Below are 19,859 nucleotides of genomic sequence, written 5' to 3'. Positions count from 1 at the left end.
ACACTCATACATATAAAATAAAAATAATAATAATAATAAATGGATGAATGTTTAAAATCATGCATATCACCAAAGTTAAACAAAGAAGAGAGCAAGAGCCTAAACAGACAAATGACAAATAAGGACATTCAAACAGTAATACAAAACTTCCCAATTAGGAAAAGCCCAGGCCCAGATGGATTCACAGCAGAATTCTACCAGACATTCAATGACCTACAACTAATACTGGTTCAATTATTCAAAAAGATAGAAGCAGAGGGAGAATGCCCAAATTCCTTCTATGAAGCCAGTATCACTCTAACACCAAAAGTAGGTAAAAACACAACAAAAAAAGAAAACTATAGAACCATATCTTTAATGAACATAGATATAAAGACTCTATAAAATACTCACAACCACATACAGACACACATCAAAAAGATCATCCACATGATCAAGTCTACTTTATTCCAGAGATGCAGGGATGATTCAATATACGTAAGTCAATAGATATAATAAAACATTTAAATGGACTTAAAGACAAAATCCACATGGTCATCTAAATAGATACAGAAAAGTCTTTGACAAAATCCAACATGCATATATGTTAAAAGTCCTAGAAGGAATTGTTCTGGAGGAAACATACTTCTACCTAATTAAAGCTATATACAACAAATCCATAGCCAACATCATCCTAAATGGGGAAGAATTGGAAGCATTCCAATTAAACTCAGGAACTAGATAGTACTATCCACTACCTCCACTCCTTTTCAATACAGTGCTTGAAATTCCTACAAGAGCAATAAGACAAGAGAAGGAAATCAAAAGAGCACTAATTGGAAAAGAAGAGGTTAAATATTTCTATTTGCTGATGATATGCTACTATACATAAGAGATCCCAAAAGTTCCACTAGAAAACTGTTAGGAATGACTAATACTTTCTGTAAAGTGGCAGGTTACAAAATTAACTTACAAAACCCAGTAGTCTTCCTATATACCAACAATGAGCAATCAGAAAAAGCATTTGAGGAAACCCTCCCATTCACAATAGCTTCAAAAATATTTAGGAATAAACCTAACCAGAGACATTAAAGATCTGTACAATGAAAATTTCAAATCTCTAAAAAAAGAGACAGAGGAAGACACTAGGAGATGGAAAGATTTACCATGATCATGGATTGGTAGAATCAATATTGTGAAAATGACCATCTTACAAAAAGCATTTTATATATTCAATGCAATCCCAATCTTTTTCCCATAACATTTTTCATAGAGCTTGAAAAAAAATCATTCTAAGATTCATATAGAATCACAAAGTCCCTGGATAGCCAAAGCAATCTTGGGCAACTCCCCCCGCCCCCCAAAAAACCCAAAAACTGCTGGGGGGGGTAATCACCATACTAGATCTCAGATTATATTACAGAGCTATAGCTATAAAAACCACTTGGTACTGGAACAAAAATAGACACATAGATCAGAGGACCAAAAAAGAAGACCCCAAATGAGTACGTGCAATTTCAGCCACCTGATGTTTGAAAGAGGTGCCAAGAACATACAGGAGAGGAAAGACAGTCGTTCAACAAATGGTGCTGGCAAAACTGGATCTCCACCTGCAGAAGAATGAAAGTGGACACATCTTTTCACCCTGCACACAAGTCAACTTCAAATGGAACAGACATCAATATAAAACCTGAAACTCAGAAACTGATAGAAGAAAACTTAGGCAGCATCCTCCAAGATAAAGGTGTAGGAATAGACCTTCTAAATCAGACACAAGCTGCTCAGGCACTAAGGTCAACAATCAATAAGTGGGACCTCATTAAATTAAAAAGCTTCTGCACAGCAAAAGAAACAACCAAAGAAGGGAAGAGGAAGCCCATTAAGTGGGAGAAAATCTTTACCAGCTACATATCCAACAGAGTATTAATATCCAGAATATACAAAGAACTCAAAAAACAAAGAAAATAAACGACCCAATAAAAAGATGGATGCTAGATGTGAACAGAGAGTTCTCAAATGAATAAATAAAAATGGTTAAGAAGCACCTTAAAAATTGCTCAACATCCTTAGTAATTAGAGAAAAGCAGAAAAACTATTTTAAGATTCCATCTTATCCCAGTCAGACTGCCTATGATGAAGAGAATAAAAGGCTCCAAATGTTGAAAAGGATGTGGAGAAAGGGGAATGCTCATTCACTGCTGGTGGGAATGCAAACTTTTGCAACCACTATGGAAAACAGTGTGGAGAATTGTCAAAAAACTGAAAATGAACCTACCATATGATCCAGTTATACCACTCATTTGCATATACCGAAAGACTCATCATATTGTAGAGATAGCTGTACATCTATGTTTGTTTCTGCTCTCTTCACAATAGCTAAGAAATGGAAACAACCTAAATGTCCCTCAACTGACTAATGTATAATGCAAATATGGTACAATTACATATGGAGTTCTACTCAGCAGTAAGAAAAGATGAAATTATGAAATTCGCAGGTAAATGGATGAAACTAGAGAGTGTTATACTAAAAGAAGTAACACAAATGCAGAAAAGCAAGTGACATATGTTCTCCCTCATTTGTGGATTGTAGCAGCAATCCTTTATATGTGAGTATATAAATTCTATTGTAACACCAGGAGCCAGGAAAATGGAAAGGATACATGGAGGTAAAGGAAAAGAAAGAACCTGAAAGGTGATAATAGGGAATAGATGTTACCGGGGGGAGATGGGGAAAGTGGGAGTGTTCGTTAGCCAGGGGAGGAAGGAAGGACATGCACCAGGCCATGGTGTGTTGGGGGGAGGGAAATCAGGAAAGGGAGGAAGGTGGGAAGCCAGTGTTATTGTGGGATTGTGGGGATAATGGGGGTGCTAAGGAAAGAGGAGTGAGGCCAGATGGGAGAAAAAAGAGTAGAGATGAATGAAACTTGGGGTGTTTGGAAACCTAGAGGGAAATGTGATGCCCTTGAAATATTATGGGAAATTCATATACAGTGTCTGAACATTAACGTATATGGCAAGCACATGGCTGGCACATGGCATGCACGTGACTGTCATGAGGCATGCGTGTTGTTGGCACAGGGCTGACACTAGGCATGCACATGGCTGGCATATGGCTGGCAGGTAGCATTAACATGGTTGGCACATGATTGGCACATGGCATGCACATGGCTGGTATGTGGAATGCACATGGCTGGCACATGGCATGCACACAGCTGGCAAAATGGCTGGCATACACACTATGAGAAATTCACATACAGTGTCTGAACATTAGTGCATATGTATACCTGGGTGCTGCCTGGCAAGGAACACATGGCTGGCATGTGGTTGGCATGTCATATGCCCATGGCTGGCATGTGGCTGCCACATACATGGGTGGCACATGGCATTCACAGAGCTGTCACATGGCTGGTACATTGCATGCACATGGCTGGCACAAGGCATGCACATGGTTGTCACATGGCTGGAATGTGGCATGCACATGGGTGGCATGTGGCTGGCATGTCACATGCCCATGGCTGGCACATGGCTGGAATACACATGGCTGGCACATGGCATGTACATGGCTGGCACACGGTGTGCACATGACTGGCAACATGGCTGGCATATGGCATGTACCCTATGAGAAATTCATTTACAGTGTCTGAACATTAGTGATGCTTGGCAAGGAACACAGTGCCAGACAGAAGAGATCTTCATTTTAGTGGTTGCAGAGGGTGGTCTAGGAGATTCCCAAAATAACACAGGTTGTTGCCAAATATCTTGGTTATCTCCCAGAACTAGTAGATAAGACCCTGCTGCTGAAGACAGAATATACTTTGGAAACAGGACTTGAAGCAACGGAGTAGGAACTGACCTGGAAACTTTCTAACTGACATTTGACTACCATAATCCTAGATGATGATATGCAACTGCAAGGTAGAAAAAGAATCAATTGTCCAACTAAGCCCTAAAGCCTAATAACCATAACCACCAGCATGGCAGACTACCTCTATTGGTGCACTAGTGGCACTGTTATCTGGGGGGGGGCAATCAATATGTATCTAATTGTACTTAAAGTTCTCTCAGTGGGAGTGAACTCATGGCTGGCACTATAAATTCAGTCAAATACACATGGTAGGAGGGGATATAGATACTAGAGAAAACCCTATCTCTTCCAGTTTCTAGACAAATCAAACTTCTTACCATATGCTAAATTTTGATCCTTAAACTTACAGACAAGCACACTGTACATCACTCATCAAAGAAACTTCTTTATGCAGCAGATAGAGGCTACTGAAGAATTGCACAACTGGACAATCACAGAGAACATATGTCTAAGAGATATCAAGTAATAGGTGTTACATCTACGGCTGAGCCTCTACAACTAAGGCTCATGGAACATAGCAGATCCTGGGGTAGAGAGAAAACTAATGCATCTCTCAACTCTCACCAGTAAATCTTCCTTATACAACAGAGTGCGATGCACACAGAAGACCACAACTGGCCAGGTCTTAAAGAATAAGAGACTGCAGAGTGTAAGTTAGGACTATATGGCGCCTCACCCACCCATGGCTCAGGGACCACTGCAGAAGAGGGGGCAGAAAGATTGTAAGAGCCAGGGCTTGTTCATGAACACAGGGAAACAGGGACTTTGAGGCCACTGGAAGCTTGCATATGGGAACTTGTGGCAATGGTGGTTTTGAGCACAGGACCCATGCCAACTCAATAAACAAGGGCCCAAAGGTGAGGAGAGAAATCGGTGGTGGGCCAGAAGTAGACAGAACTATTGGAGACTGATTGATACTGGGTGAGGGAGAACATAACTTATATAAGATCTCTAGATGGATTGAAGAGATCTCAGTGGACGAATTTACACCAAAGGACATTTGTATGGAGGCATACATGAGGTCCGGTGGAGGAATGGGGCATGGGTGAGGGACGGATGGGGAAAGGTGTCTACATTTGGTAAAGAACTGTTGTGTGAAATTACAAAAGCTCAATGCAAATACATTAAAAATATATATTTTGCTTATTATTTTAAATGTATGTGTATGAGTGTATTGTCCACATGTAAGTACACCTGTATTGTGCAGTGACCACGGAGATCAGAAGAGGATGTTGGGTATCCTGGGACTGGAGTTTTGAATGGTTGTTAGCTGACATGTGGATGCTGAGGACTGAGCCCAGGTCCTCTGTAAGAGCAGCCAGTGCTCTTAACCACCGAGCCATCTCTCCAGCCCCCAAACAGGATGGTTTTAAGATTAGGGGAAAATATTACTCCATATTTGAAAATGTTTTGATTCACTAAGTGATACTTAAATGATCTGTATATTAAAAAAATGAAACTTGTCTCAAACATCACATGTAAAAATTATGCAAAATGATTGTAGACCATTATGAAAAATGTTCAATAAAAGTTCTACAAGAGAAAAGTATGTCTTGGGTTAGCAGAAGAGTTTGTATATCTCACACCGTAAGTATAAATTCACTAAAAAATTACAAAATAGATTTTACCAAAGTTAAAATAAGAAAAAGTCTATAAAGGGCAGTGTTAGGAGCATGAGGAGATGAACAATAAGCTAGAAAAACTTCTAAAAATTGTATCACTGACAAAGTATTTAATGAGGAAAAAATTAAAACAATATAAAAAAGAACCCAGTTTTTAAAGAAGTAGGTGAAACCCCGAAAATACTTCATCAAAGAAGAAATGTAGAGAGCAAAATAAACATATAAAAAATGCTCAGTTTTACTAATCATTAGGAAAATGCAAATTAAAATGCATCCAAGATAGCACTTGCAGCTGAATAGACCTGCTGAGTTTAATTGACATTACTGAGCATTGCAAAGGATGCAGTGCGACTGAAGCAATAGTTATCCTCCTGGAAATATGAAATGTGATATCCTGTGCAGATAACAGCTTGGCAGTTTCTTATATTGTTAAATATATATTTATTTATGAATCTGTCATTCCACACTTAATTACACAAGATAGATATAAATATATCTTTGCATAGAAACCTGTGCTTTTACATTTATAAAGGTTTTATATATAAATACTCAAACTGCAAACGTCTCAGATGCCCTTCAACTACTGCACATAAAAACAACCTCTGATGCTCTTGTGTAAAGGAATAATATTCATTGGGGCTGGAGAGATAGTTCAGCAGTTAACAGCACTGGCTGTTCTTGCAGAAGACCCAGGTTTCAAACCCCAGTACCCACATGGCTGGCATGTGGCCTACACATAGCTGGCACATGGCTGGCATGTGACATGACCATTGCTGGCACATGGATGGCATGTGACATGCACATGATTGTCACATGGCTGGCACATGGCATGCACATGGCTGGTCCCTGGTATGCACATGGCTGGCACATGGAATGCACATGGCTGGTCCCTGGTATGCACATGGCTGGCACGTGGAATGCACATGGTTGGCCCATGGTATGCACGTGGTATGCACATGGCTGGCATTTGGCTGCTATGTGACATGCCCATGGTTGGCATGTGGCATGAATGTGGCTGGCACATACATGGGTGGCACATGGCATGCACAGGGCTGTCACATGGCTGGCACTTGGCATGCACATGGCTGGCCCATGGTATGCACATGCATGGCACATGGCTGGCACATTGTATGCACATGGCTGACACATGGTATGCACATGGCATGCATATGGTATGCAATGGCTGGCACATGGCATGCACCCATATGCCAAAATAAGTATAAATCTTAGAAAACATATGCGTTTCCCTCATTTATCTACTGTCCTACCTGAATTTAGATGGAGAATATTCTTCATTCAGACTAACTCTCTTAGGGATGATAAGAAAGGAGTTTTTTTTTTCATTAAAATAAATGCAGTTTCACTCTTTGAAAGCCTTAATTCAAAATGAGTATATTAAAATGAAATATTTTGCATGAATAAAATTTTTATTTGCATTCTCTGTTCTCTCTTAGCTCCTGTAGTGTACAGTTTTACTTTCACATTCAAGAATTTGTCACTGTATTTCCTTCCTAAAGTTGTTAGTACTTATCACGGTCTCTCCCATCATTAGCAGGATTAGAGACCGGAGGGAACCAGAGAGGGAAAAGCAGGTTAGAGGTAGATTGAGGGAAGTTATTAAAACGGATGACCTTGAGGAAACTCAGATGCTTTAAACACTGGAGGGACAAGAAAAATATTTCCTTGAATACAGAAAGAGTTTCTTCTGTCGTATAAAGAGAGAAGTCTAATTTGTCAACAGGAAAACATACTTGTCATACCAATTAACCCCAGCACTGTTCGACTAGGGTATGACACTAGGGGCACAGGCAATATCGTCTTGTTATTATTTGCTAGAGTCACATTTGGTTCATTTTATCAGTACTTATACATTATAATTCTAAGAGCAGATACTTTAGTAAATGTTCTGTAAATCCCTTGAGTCTCCTGAAATTACACAAGAATAATTCATCACCATTTTCAGCAACAAGTAAATAAATGCTTGATGATAGTAGAAGAATGTACAGAAAACCCCTCATTTCTTCTCTCTCTTTTATTGTTACTTCTCCATTCCTTTTCCTTGGGGTCATATCCCCTGCCCCCTTCCTATTGCTCTGTCCCTTGTTCAGAGCATAGCAGCAGGTTGTAATAGCTCCTCCAGGTTCCTCAGATCTCAATGATGTGGAAATTTTTCCTGCCACTTTCTTCCACCTTCTCAGGAGCTATTTCAACTATTCCCAAACATATGAGTCCTTTTCCCACCAACTTAGCAAATGAGCTCATGTCCTACATCATCAACACAAAGGCAGGCCAGGAGCTCCAGAGAAAGCCAAGCTCTGGAGACCACTGTAAAATATCACAGACACCTGGTTAAGAGTGGAGGTCACATTGGTATGTTTTTATTCCATCTTCTTTAGTATTTAGAAAGGGGCAGAGATGTGTGAGAGAAATGACAGCCATTGGGAAATGGCTTTGTCATTCATGAATGTCTTACGAAGAATGAAGCTATAGGAGTTTCCAATCCAGGATAGAACTTGGCCTTTTCTATCCAATATCGAATATTTAACACTTGGAAAAGTACCTGACATTCACTAGTTTGGTACTTAAATATGATTTGAATGAATAAATGCTTTAATAAATGCTAAACATTTGGAATTTAAGACAGTAAAAGCTTTGGCTCTATTTTCAAAGTCTCCAATCTAGATCAGCATTGGTATGTCTCAACTTTTCTTGCAATCTTGCTCTACCAACAATGGATTGGGTCAGCTGTCCATTGCCCTTCAGATAGCTCCAGCTAAAGGATGCTTCTCAGTCCTTATTATGCTTGGAATTCCCACTTCTTTTATTCTTGTGAACCTCTCTCCCAATCTTAGAAACCTGCCTCCTGTTGCAGGTTGTTCTTGTGTTTTAGCTTCTCTTCTTGAGTGTGCTTATTTTTCTTTCCTTTTCTCCCCTTTTTTATTGATAAGTTTTCTTTTTTCATTAACGATTTCATGCATGTATATGTGTGGCCTCACAGGCTCTCCTCCATCTGGCTCCCCTTACTGTCTCTCCTTCCATCTCTAATCTTGCACTCTCATATGTCTGCAGCCTAAAACCTCAGCAAGGCTCTACAGGCTTTCTGGAAGTTGTTATTCACATACTGCAGTCATGTCAACTCAGAAAGCATCACTTTTTTCTCTAAATCTGTTCTTTTTCCAGGTTTACCTATCTTCTTTCTTACAGAAATCATGAGCCTGAAAGCATTCCCTGATCCATATTTGCTTATATAGTCAGGCAGTAACTAAAGCAAGTTACTTAAACCTTGAAAATAGGTCTTAAAACTATTCCTTAAAAATATATTGATTTATGTAATTGATTTTCTCACTCTTTCCTCTTTTGTTACTATCTTGTCTTCCTTACTATTTGCGTGTCATACATTTTTCTTTTCTTCTCTCTAGTTTTCTTGATGCCCCGCTAACATGATAAATTCACTTTGGGACTTGAGGTGAAGGAATTGGAGCCCACCTGTGAGAGGCCAAAAGCTCAAAACAAATTATTTTCTCTGCCTAGAAGACTCAGCTTCCATTCTTTTTATAGTTTTCTTCCCTCCTTGCACTCAATTTCTATTCTTCATCTAAAATCACACTTATAGAATTAGATTTCTTTTTGTCTCTTCCAGTGTTCAGCTCTGGCTTTATCATTTTTCTATTAATGCTGAATAGAGGAATGGGTAGTCAGTTAATATTCACTAAATGAGTGGATGGATCTTGGTACATTGCATCATGAAATAAAGATTTGCATACATGTAGCTCCACTAAATGTGATCACCACTAAATGTGATTCTGAAGAGCTCCAAATACCCTACTTTCTAAACATCTATGCTTTAATACACAATACCTGGTGACAATCAGAACATGTGCCTTCAGAAACAAAACCAAAAGCAAAAATAAAGTCTTAATTTACCTTAGCTAAGAGAGTAAGCTGAATCTTGGGGGAAGTATCGAATAAACACCTATAATTAGAAACGGTTTGACAGAATGTTTTATGCCCTACAGTATCTATTCTATATAACTGCTCTTATTTAATGTTGGTTCCCACAGTGGCCCACGCACTAAAGCCTTGGTCCCCAGGGTTGTATTTTGGAGAGGTGATAGAACCTTTAAGGGATGGGAGGTCCTTATCTTATTAGAGTGTAACCTCAAAGGGGCTTGTGGCGCCCCACCCCCTTCCTCTCCTGCTTCTAGGACAGGAAGTTTTGCACAACCACCTGCTGGCTTAATAGAGGTCCAAAATACTGGAATCAATCAATCACAGACTAGAACCATCAAATCTGTGAGCGCAAATAAACCTATCAGCTAGTAATATTATGCATGTCATGATAGTTGTGGAAAGATAACTACCATAATGGCCAAACTTTGATTTCATCTATAGATAAGCTTTACCTATAACATTTTCCACAACACATATTAAAAGTTAAAAGGTTTGTTGAAAATCTCAATTTGATTTTTCATTCTTCCTGAATTTCTCTACCCTTGAATTATGAATTGTGTGAACCAACATTTACAGTAAAGTTTAAGGTAGGATGATACACTACCACTGATATACATTTTCCTTACCAACATTTCATAAATCTCTTCTTTTGTTAAAGGAACAGGATTTACTAGAACTATATTTGACTTCTTTGATTTCTAGTATAACATGTGCTTTTCAGTCTTTTTTTTTAAAGCTTTTATTAGAATTTAAAGAAGAATTCTCAGGGCAGGAAAGCCATAAATCTTGGCAGCTGCTTTGAGAGAATGGATGGGGAGAAGGAAAAAAACCATGAAGCCGTGCTGATTAAGAGCCTGCTGGAGGTCAACCATGTGGCAGACCAGCAGCCACATGATAGGAAGGGGAAGAGGGCATTAGAGACAAAGGTAAAGAAACTCAAAATGTTGATGCAACCCAGAATGTTAGGAAAAGAATGCTTAGAAAAGATACAAAAAGAAGACAAGGAGAGCTTTTCCGCAGAAAAGTGACAGACTTATGGGGAGCTCTTGTCTTCGACTCACGTACAAGCACTGCCACTTTTCGGTTTTTTGTGAAGAGATGAAAATTACTGCCTAAAGAGTTGGGTGACTTGTCCAAATAGTTGGCTGGAGACATAGTTATTCTAATAATGGAAACTTAAAAGGCTATCTTTATTTGAGAAGAAGAATCCATTCATAGAGCTTGGGAGGCCATTTTAAAGTATGCAGCATACTTATTTTTTGACCGACCAGAATTTATTCTTTTAGTTGAATTTTATGTGGGCCCACCAAAACTCCCCAGAGATAACTGAACAAGAGGGTTTGAGCAAGTACAGAAGGTTCTGTTTTAGCTTCATTATCGAGTTGGTGAATCTGTAAAGAAAGCCTTATGATGACATGAGGTTATCTTTGGGAATTTGTTTGCTTCCCTGATGGACTTCTATTGTCCCTTACTGTTTGTTATTCAGCTCATTTGTAGTTGGTGTACATAAATATGCTTGTTTTTCACTCGGAAAATAGACAAGTTCTCTTCCTGGCTATTTCTCTCTCAGTTACTGCACTATATTTCTTTATCATTAAATTGCAATTCTCATCTTCTTATAGAAAGATGGCTCTTTGCCTTTCGGTGATGTAGTTAATGTCACTGATGTATACATTATCAGTTACAAATTGCTAATATCTATGGTATTAACAGTTAGAAGTTTACCCACTAACTGATGGTTTTTATTTGCTTCTTGGAGAAAAAGTATGTGCCAAACATATGGTTATAGGCCAATTCATCTCTTTTTATATTAGTTGTATCTTCACAGGTTAATGAAGTTGTGGTGTGTATCATATAAATAGGCTCGACTTTTATCAGACATACTTTTTGTATAGTGAAAATTTCAATCATTTAACCTTAGAATTTAGAATAAAAGCAGTTATATGAAGCAGTTATATGTGTGTATTTTAAGGAGCAGAAGTGATTCCAAAAACTTTATATCACATATGTCTAAGAAAAAAGCCAAGAAGACAAAAACATATGCAAATTAAGAATTTATGGAGGGATATGCTGAAGACTTTTTTTTCCCCTATAATCTCATGTTTCTTTTAATGGGGAGTCAATGTGTTTGTTTCTCAGACCTCAGGAAAATCTACAAAGGAGCCCTGATAGGCTCCTACTGCATGTTTATCTTCATCACTATCATCTTTTATGCAGTGAGTGTGTCTTTAGGGAGCGTTAATTGCTAGCTATCTCTTAGCTACTTAAGGGCAATCTTGGAACAATTATCATGTATTTATGGGAATGAGGCCTTCATTTATTTATTGCTTTTCTCCTAACAATCCCATAGCACTTGAGTCAAGCTGATAACAATATAAACAGGAGTTCTTCCTTTCTCCATTCCCACAGCCTATCCTGGCAGCACCTCAACAGTCCTGTCTGCAGCTCACTCTTAGCAATTAAAGCTATAGCAGAGATCATCCTCAACAGCATCCCAAAGCTGTCCTTTCTCCATAAATTTCTTTTAACAGAAACAAGGATACCTCTTCTTTACTTCTTTCATAAGATATCAGACAATGATATTTGCTTGTGAATTTTCTAGGTAGAGGTCACAAGTCTCATGTTCGGATAGATTGCTATAGATGTAGTAGCTGTGTTAGCTGTTTGGATGAAGAAAGCTGCAGATGATCTTATTAAACCCATTCAATTGACCAAGGATATACAATTAATTTCACCTGTTTTGTAGGGTCATAAATATTTTTATTCATAGCACCTAATTTTGATATACTAGACATATAATCATATATAACAGCATCATATGTGAGTAAAACCATAATAATGAATGAAAAGACATATTATTTGATTTATAAAGGAAGAAAATAAAGATCTCATACTTTCTAACCTTTGAATTTATTCTTGATCACTTATTTCTAGATATTCTTTCCATATATACATGAGAGAACTTTACTGTCAAACTTAGTTTTCTAAATGAGCTGCAAAGGTTTATAACTCAACTTTAAGGTTGTATTTTGCCTACCATAGAAATATAAATACAAAACAAGAGGCATTACTTGAAATGGCCAGGCTAAATTAGTGACAAGGAAGTCAGAAAATGTAAAAGAAATAGCATACTATTTTGTGTCTACTAGTTTTTCTCTTTTAGATTTTTATTATTTATCACATTTTGCAGCATCACTTGCTCCTCAGTTAAAAAATTTCCCTATTTATTTAATTTATTCTAACCCACTGAGTCCAATTAGTGTTGTCCATACGTGCAAAGGTGTTGAGTCATCCACCTGGGCTGAACAACCTATGGCCACACTTGTAAAGGAAAGTGACTCTCCCTTCTGAGCAACAGCCATCAACTATTTATAGTTCCTCAGCTAGGGGTGGGGCTTGGGAGCCTTCGCTGATTCATGCTGCAAGTTTTAATTGGCTTGATCTTGTGCAGTTCTTGTGTAGGTAACCAAATCTGCTGTGAGTTCACAGCCACATGCTGTGTGTAACAGCCATGTAGTGTCCTGAGGACAGCATTTCACAACCCTCCTCCCCTTCCTGGACTCTTACATTCTTTCTGCCTTCTTCCCAATTTTACATTTTAAAAGGCATTTATTTACTTCATCTTATTTCTTCTCTTTATGTTATTTCAGATTGTTAATTATTTAATGCTATTTAATTTAGATAAAGTATAACATTTGAACTAATTGTGATACAGAAAAACTAAAAAGGTTTATACACTTTGGAGTGAGACAGACTTCAGTCTGAATACCAATCATGTCCATCTGGGATAAAGGTCCACATGTATGTTAAGTAACCAGCCTGAGCTTTGGTTTCTGAACTTCACATTATAGGTAATGATATTCATAAGAATTGGTTTGAGGATAAAATGGTTTTATGACTAAAATGCCTGGCATACATAGTCAATGGCTGCAATTTAATATGGCTTACTATGAATCAAATATGATGCCAATGTGGTACATACTTATAGATTTAATTTGTGTAGTAATCATTTGCAGTGATGAAAAAAGAGATGCTGTAGTCATTGCTGTAAGGGTTATTTTAGTCTTGTTTTACAGATCTAGAAGGGAAGGATTGAGATGTTAAATAATGTACCCAAAATATGTGCAAATCTTAACTGTTGGAAGCAGAGTTCTAACACGGTCCATCTGTTGTTGTGAAAGACACTATCAGAAATTTAGTGGCTTAAAACAATTTAATTCTCTCTCATGGTTTGGTGGGTTGACTGAACTGAGCTGTGGCCTGAGCTGGTTGGATTCTTTGCTACACAAATGGCTATAGCTGCAGCTCTCTAATCAGGGTGGGGACTTGGTACTGTAAGGTCTGAGATAGTTCACTCAAAAGGCATTCAGCATTATCTGGAGGTTGGATGGGGCTGTTGATTGAAGTACCTCAATTCTTTTCCTTTTATTTAAACACATTTTATAATTAAATAATTAATTAATTACTTTGTGAACACTTGTGTGTGTGTGTGTGTGTGTGTATGTATGAACATGTTCTTGCCATGATGTGGGTGTGGAGGTCAGAGGAAGGACAACTCTCAGGAGTCAGTTTTCCCCTGTCACCTTATAAAATCTGTATTTTGAACTCAAGTCCTCCAGCCTATGTGCAAGCATTCTTACCTGCTAAGCCATCTCCCTGGCCCCTTCCTCTTCGCAGTACAGCATGTATTGCCTTCACTTGGCATGGAGGCTAGGTTCCAGGAAGTGGAGTTCCAAGATGACAAAATAACATACAACTATATAAAATGACCATGTGCTTTACACTTAGTAATTTTCCATTGGCCAAGGCTGGTCACATGGAATAGCTCAGTGTGGATGTGGGAGAGAACAGCATGTGGTGAATACTGAAAGACCATCAAGGCCACTAAAATAAAAACCCACTGTAACACCAGTCATCACAAGCACATTGTCCTGCCTTTATACTATCATAGCTGTTAGCGTTCCTGCTTTTTAAGACAGTGTTTAGTCAATGACTTCTGAAGGGGTTGCAGAGATTTTATAGACCGAATCTACCATGTTTTTAGTAATTTACAGTATTTTCTTTCAAATATGATATGAAATTTCAACTTCCCTTAAATGATTTTAAATAAAATTCCATTTTGTAAATAAAAATACCATCTTCAAATATCTGACTAAACTTCATGAAAATTTTACTACCAATTCGTGTTGGGTTTTATGATTAATTAATTAGTGAATAAAATATGACGTACTGTTACATTTTTATGCCTTATTGTTCAAATAAAAGTGAATATATTGCAACCAATTTCCTTTTTTAAACTTTGGTTTATTAATTCTTTTAAATTTGTTTTTATTGATTTTTGTGTATTTTATATAGGATATCTAAAATAATTTTAATCATCATTATACCCCTGTCCCCACCGGCACACTGTGTAACCAATTTCTTAAAGTATATGACTATTTTTGGATTTTAAAGTAATTTTTGCCAATGGCATGACCTTGAGTCCATGATTTCTATAAATGCAGGATATTTTTTTTTATTTCAGAAGCTATCCTTGACTTTATTTTATATCAGTTATAATTCTAATAATTGACTCATAATGCTATTTATAAATGAATTCCATGTAGAGATTTTTGTTGAAATGTTTTACTTTGGATAAAGCATTTTACATTTGAATACAAAATTTATCTCTAAACAGGCAGTATCTATTAATATTGAAATTTAGAAGAAATATAATCCTTTACTCTTGAGTTATCATGGAAGTAAGATGAGCAATGTCAGTAGGTGGGTGATGCCATTCCAAAGCTACGCTGTAACCAATGCAAACTCTGATGATGTCAGAGCCTAATATCAAGACTCAAAGATAGAGGACAGTATCTGAATGAAGTTATCCCTTAACAACTATGCTATTGTTATTAAATTTAAATGAAACCAACACAAGCAGATGCACAACAGAAGTAATGAAGAAAAATAAGAACTTACTTTTGGTAACAACCCCTTCTAAGCGAATGATGTTTGGGTGGTCAAACTGGCCCATGATGCTAGCTTCTCTTAGAAAGTCTCTTCTCTGTCGATCCATGTGACCACCTTTCAAAGTTTTAATAGCAACTGGGATCTCCCTTTTCCCTGGTGTTTTCAAACGTCCACTACAGACTTCTCCAAATTCACCTTAAAACACAAACAAAAATTTTATTTAAACCCAAGACTTCTATTTCAAAAGAGACAAATTTTTATCATATCATCACTTAGAAAAGAACCCAAAACATGACTTACAAGCTTGTAATCTTCACCAGAAGATGTCTTCCTTAAAATTTAAGACTGTATAGACAGCATACCTGTTTGACAGTGTTTACGATAAATAATGGGCTGCATGTCCATGTGCTGCACTACAGGAGCTGCCGTGGAGAGGCATCCCTTCTCTGCTATAGAATTATGACAATCAGAGTGGGTGATGTTAATGTAACTCTGATCTATGAGCCAAATGCCTGCTCTGTTCAGAGAATCCACCAAGTGTGTGGATTGTTTGATCCTTCAGGTCATGTGCCTGGGCTTTGCTGACCATTGGAAAGTGATATTGTTTCAATTAGTGTATGAGCATTTTGAAAAAAGTCACACTGAACTCAAGTGTAAGTGCTTTTACAGGATAAACCACAAGCCACACTGATGGAAATATAGATGCAACAAGATGAGTCCTGTTTCAGCTCTAGCTTCACTTAAACATTTAAATAAGGATTTACTAAATATTTACAAAATGCTTATCTATTGATAGGTTGCTATGAGTTTCCAGCAATCATAAAATGTTGTCACTGTTCTTCTGAACTCCTCATAAAATAGAATTCAGATGACCACAATTGAAACAGAGCTGAATATTCCATCCATGCTGTATTCCTTAAGAACAGGCATGGCTAGAGGACTTCCTGATGGACACAGACCTTTTGCTAGACTGTGAAAGATGAATAGGATTTGAAAGTTCAAGAGAAATAGGAACATTTGATAATGAGTGCTTTGAGGGTATGAAGAAAGTAAAGACAAATTAAAATGTCACAAACAGTGAAGGACTGATGAGGACACAAGGCAGCTGGATTTGAGGGGAAATTGTAGGAAAGGTTAGGCTTTCTTGGTGTGACACAATGCATTTGACAAAGACCAAGGAGCTGGGGAGATAGTTTGTTCATAAGGTGTTTACAGCATAAGAGGAGGTACTGAGTTTGATCTCCAGAACCCACGTTAAAAAGCCAGAAGTGGTGGCAAGTACTTAATCCTAGAGCAGGGAGGTAGAGACAGGTAGGTCGCTAGTGCTTGCTGGTCAAGCCAGCCTAGCCTACTTGACAAACTTCAGACGAGTTAGAGACCCTCTAAAAAATCCAAGGCCAATGGCTCTTGAGAAATGGCACCTGAGGGTGTTCTCTGGACTCCGTATACATGTATGGGTGACCACACACAGACTTGCACACAAAAGAACGCCAGAGATTCCAAAATATTGTTTCAGGGGAAATGACTTACATTTGCTTAAGACTATGAAGTTTGATCTTCAGTTTATTCATTTGTAAAGTAATGATACTAAAACTTCCTGTTACTTATATAGAATATATGGAAGATCAAAAGTGATAAAATACTTAAAAGGGTTTAACAAAATATCAGGACTGAGGATATAGTTCAACTGGGAGTATTTGCCTAGGATGCATAAAGGCCTGAGTTCAATCTCCAACACTGCATAAACTAAGCATGGTAGTGCATACCTATGGTCCCAGCATTGGGGAGGTAGAGGCAGGAAGATCAGATATTCTAGGTCATCCTTGGCTACAAAGCAAGTTCCAGGCCAGCATGGGGCATGTAAGACTCTGTCTCAAAGACAGAAACAAAAACAGGAAAAAGAAACAGGGAGCTGGAAAGATGGCTCAGTGATTAAGAGAACTTGTTGCACAAGTATAAGGACCAAAGTTAAGATCTCAACACCCAGCTAGGCATGGTTCTGTGCATGTCTGCAACCCAGTACTGAGGGAGGTGGACACTTGGGCTGGCTGGTTTACAGCCTAACTGAAGAACTATGAGCTCCAGGTTCGGGGATAGATTCTGCCTCAAAGGAATAAAGTGAGAACACTAGAGGAGGATATCCGAACTCTCCTGAGGCCTCCATATGCACCTACCCACTCAGGTTTCAACACACACACACACACACACACACACACACACACACACACACACACAGTCACACACACAAGGTTTTAAGATATTTAAATTTAAATCTTTGTAAGTGCAAAAGAAATTCAAATTTAAGTCCCTTCAGTTGATTCAGTTTTAGCTAATTGTTGGATTAAAATTTAAGAATAGAAGATCAAATTATAATTTTGTAGTGCCATAGATTTCAATTATCCATACTTTCTTTGCCCCAATTCATCACAGTCAACTAAATGCTGACTATACATGAATAGTAACTACCTTTTATTAAGTTTAAATAAAAAAAATAAGCAAGAAGTAAAGAAGACAAAATTTTCTTTCTAAAACTTACATGTGCACATTTCCATTAGAAATAGAAAAGCATCTAACAAGAGAGTCAGTCTTTATTTTCTTATTCCTTTTAGTGACAGGAAAGGTGACTGTTAAGAATGAAGAAAGGCACACCCACTGAGGGAAGTAGGGTAGTGAACTGGGAGAGAAGGTTCAAAAGCCCAGTTTGTCTTTTATATCAAAAATTCAAATAAGCAAGCAAATGAAAACACTGATGAGACTATATAATATTGGGATTTTGCAAATCTTCCACAGATTTTATAGAAAAGACAAGAATAATTTTTAACTTTATGTTCTTAATTTCTTGGGGTACCGATGCTCATATTTCACAGAAAAACAAGGCTGAGATTTTTTTTAAGTTCTTTTTTACAATACTTTTGATTTTTTTAAAGAGCTTATTTTGTACCTAAAAATAGCTACTGATAAAAATTACAGCATTTTTTTTTTTGTGCTGAGACTTTGGGACCTCAGGAAAAAGATGTTAGTGTATATGTCTAAACTAAAGTCAAATATGCATAAGGTCTATTAAGGCATTTGAAATTTATATACAGATCACTCTGTTTTTTTTTCTTTAAGGAGTATCTAGAAAAATACAGACATTTCATTTTGCTTCTCTTTTTCTTTTACTATGCCCTGAAAAAAATCAACTAGCATTTATAAATGCTCAGCAATATTTAGGAACAGAGCACCTGGCATGAGTCCATAAGCCACACAATTTTTCCATTCATATTTCATAAGAATTCAAACAACATTTGAATATAATGAAATAAACAAGAAATCTGTTGGTATTTTATCAACACAGAAACAGTGGTAATTTTCTTTGGTTTTCTGTTGTCTAAAACCCATACATCTTATTAACAGCAGGCAGGTGTTTTCTTCATGTCACGCTTTGCATGATCAAGCTATTATTGCACTTATTTCATTGGCACTAAATATGGTTGCCTCAATTAAGGATCTGAGATTCCTAGTGCATTCTTCAGGCTAGGTCCAAAGAATATATTCAAATCCTCCTTTACATTAGGCCTGGATCTCTCTCTCTCTCTCTCTCTCTCTCTCTCTCTCTCTCTCTCTCTCACACACACAATTAAATTAAAAATATAATTTCAGATATGGTCAAAGACCAATTCATCATGTGTTTGCATTTATAGTAATAGCAGAGAGCTGGTACATAACTTGACCCTGAGTAAGAGAAATTATTCCTCAATAAGACTGTGAACATTACACATGCATTGGTCCATAATTAACCCATTAACTACAGGATATGATGCTAACTGCTACTTGTTCATAATTGTAATCATTATTAAAATGCCCTTACCTAGACTTTGTGCCAAGTCTCTGAAGTTAATACATACTTTCATCTCCCCCAAACACTTTTGAAGTACTGACATTCTAGTTATAGATGAAGAAACTGAACCTAAGTAATTTTTCCACAACAAAACAACTGTTGGACCCCAGACTTAATCTTTGCAAACATGTTTATCTGAGCTATTTAATCATTGTTAATACTTTCTTGTGTCACATGTCAAATTTCCCATTGGTAACAATGATGTCTTCAAACCAACTATTGTACAGTGTTTAAAAGCATGAACTTGAATAGATAGGTACATAGAATGATAAAATCATATTGTAAGAATATTTCACTGTTAAATAGAAATGGAACCCTAGCTCAAATATGTTGTATATTAGGTGGTCTGTAAAAACCATTACAGTCTAGTTTCATAATGGCAAAGAAAATAATATCTAGGACAATTGATCTTCTGCCACTGACAGTATATTCACTAGCTAACAACCCCATCTATCTCCTGGGTAATAGTAAAACCTTTCTTGACAAGCAATTTTGTTGTATAATATATAGGATCATATGAAAATATCAATTAGTATCGGATTTTCCACATAAACTCTACAGGACAGAACTGAAACTATGAGGCAAGCAGGTGGAGGTAAGGATAGTCCAC

The 19,859-nt window shown here is 37.4% G+C and overlaps 1 protein-coding gene across 1 annotated transcript in view; it reads right to left on the bottom strand.

The window, feature by feature from the left end:
* Epha6 (EPH receptor A6) overlaps positions 1–19,859 on the bottom strand; it is a 1,087,127-nt gene that overhangs the window by 259,310 nt on the left and 807,958 nt on the right. Inside the window, exon 11 of the mRNA XM_008841732.1 lies at positions 15,379–15,564. Within this exon, the coding sequence (XP_008839954.1) occupies positions 15,379–15,564 (186 nt within the window). The remainder of the gene's footprint in view (positions 1–15,378; positions 15,565–19,859) is intronic.

Source organism: Nannospalax galili, unplaced genomic scaffold, assembly GCF_000622305.1.
Source record: "Nannospalax galili isolate Female #2095 unplaced genomic scaffold, S.galili_v1.0 scaffold821, whole genome shotgun sequence".
NCBI lineage: Eukaryota > Metazoa > Chordata > Mammalia > Rodentia > Spalacidae > Nannospalax > Nannospalax galili.
The sequence above is the reverse complement of the archived record's forward strand: the minus strand, read 5'-3'. Positions and strand labels throughout refer to the sequence as shown.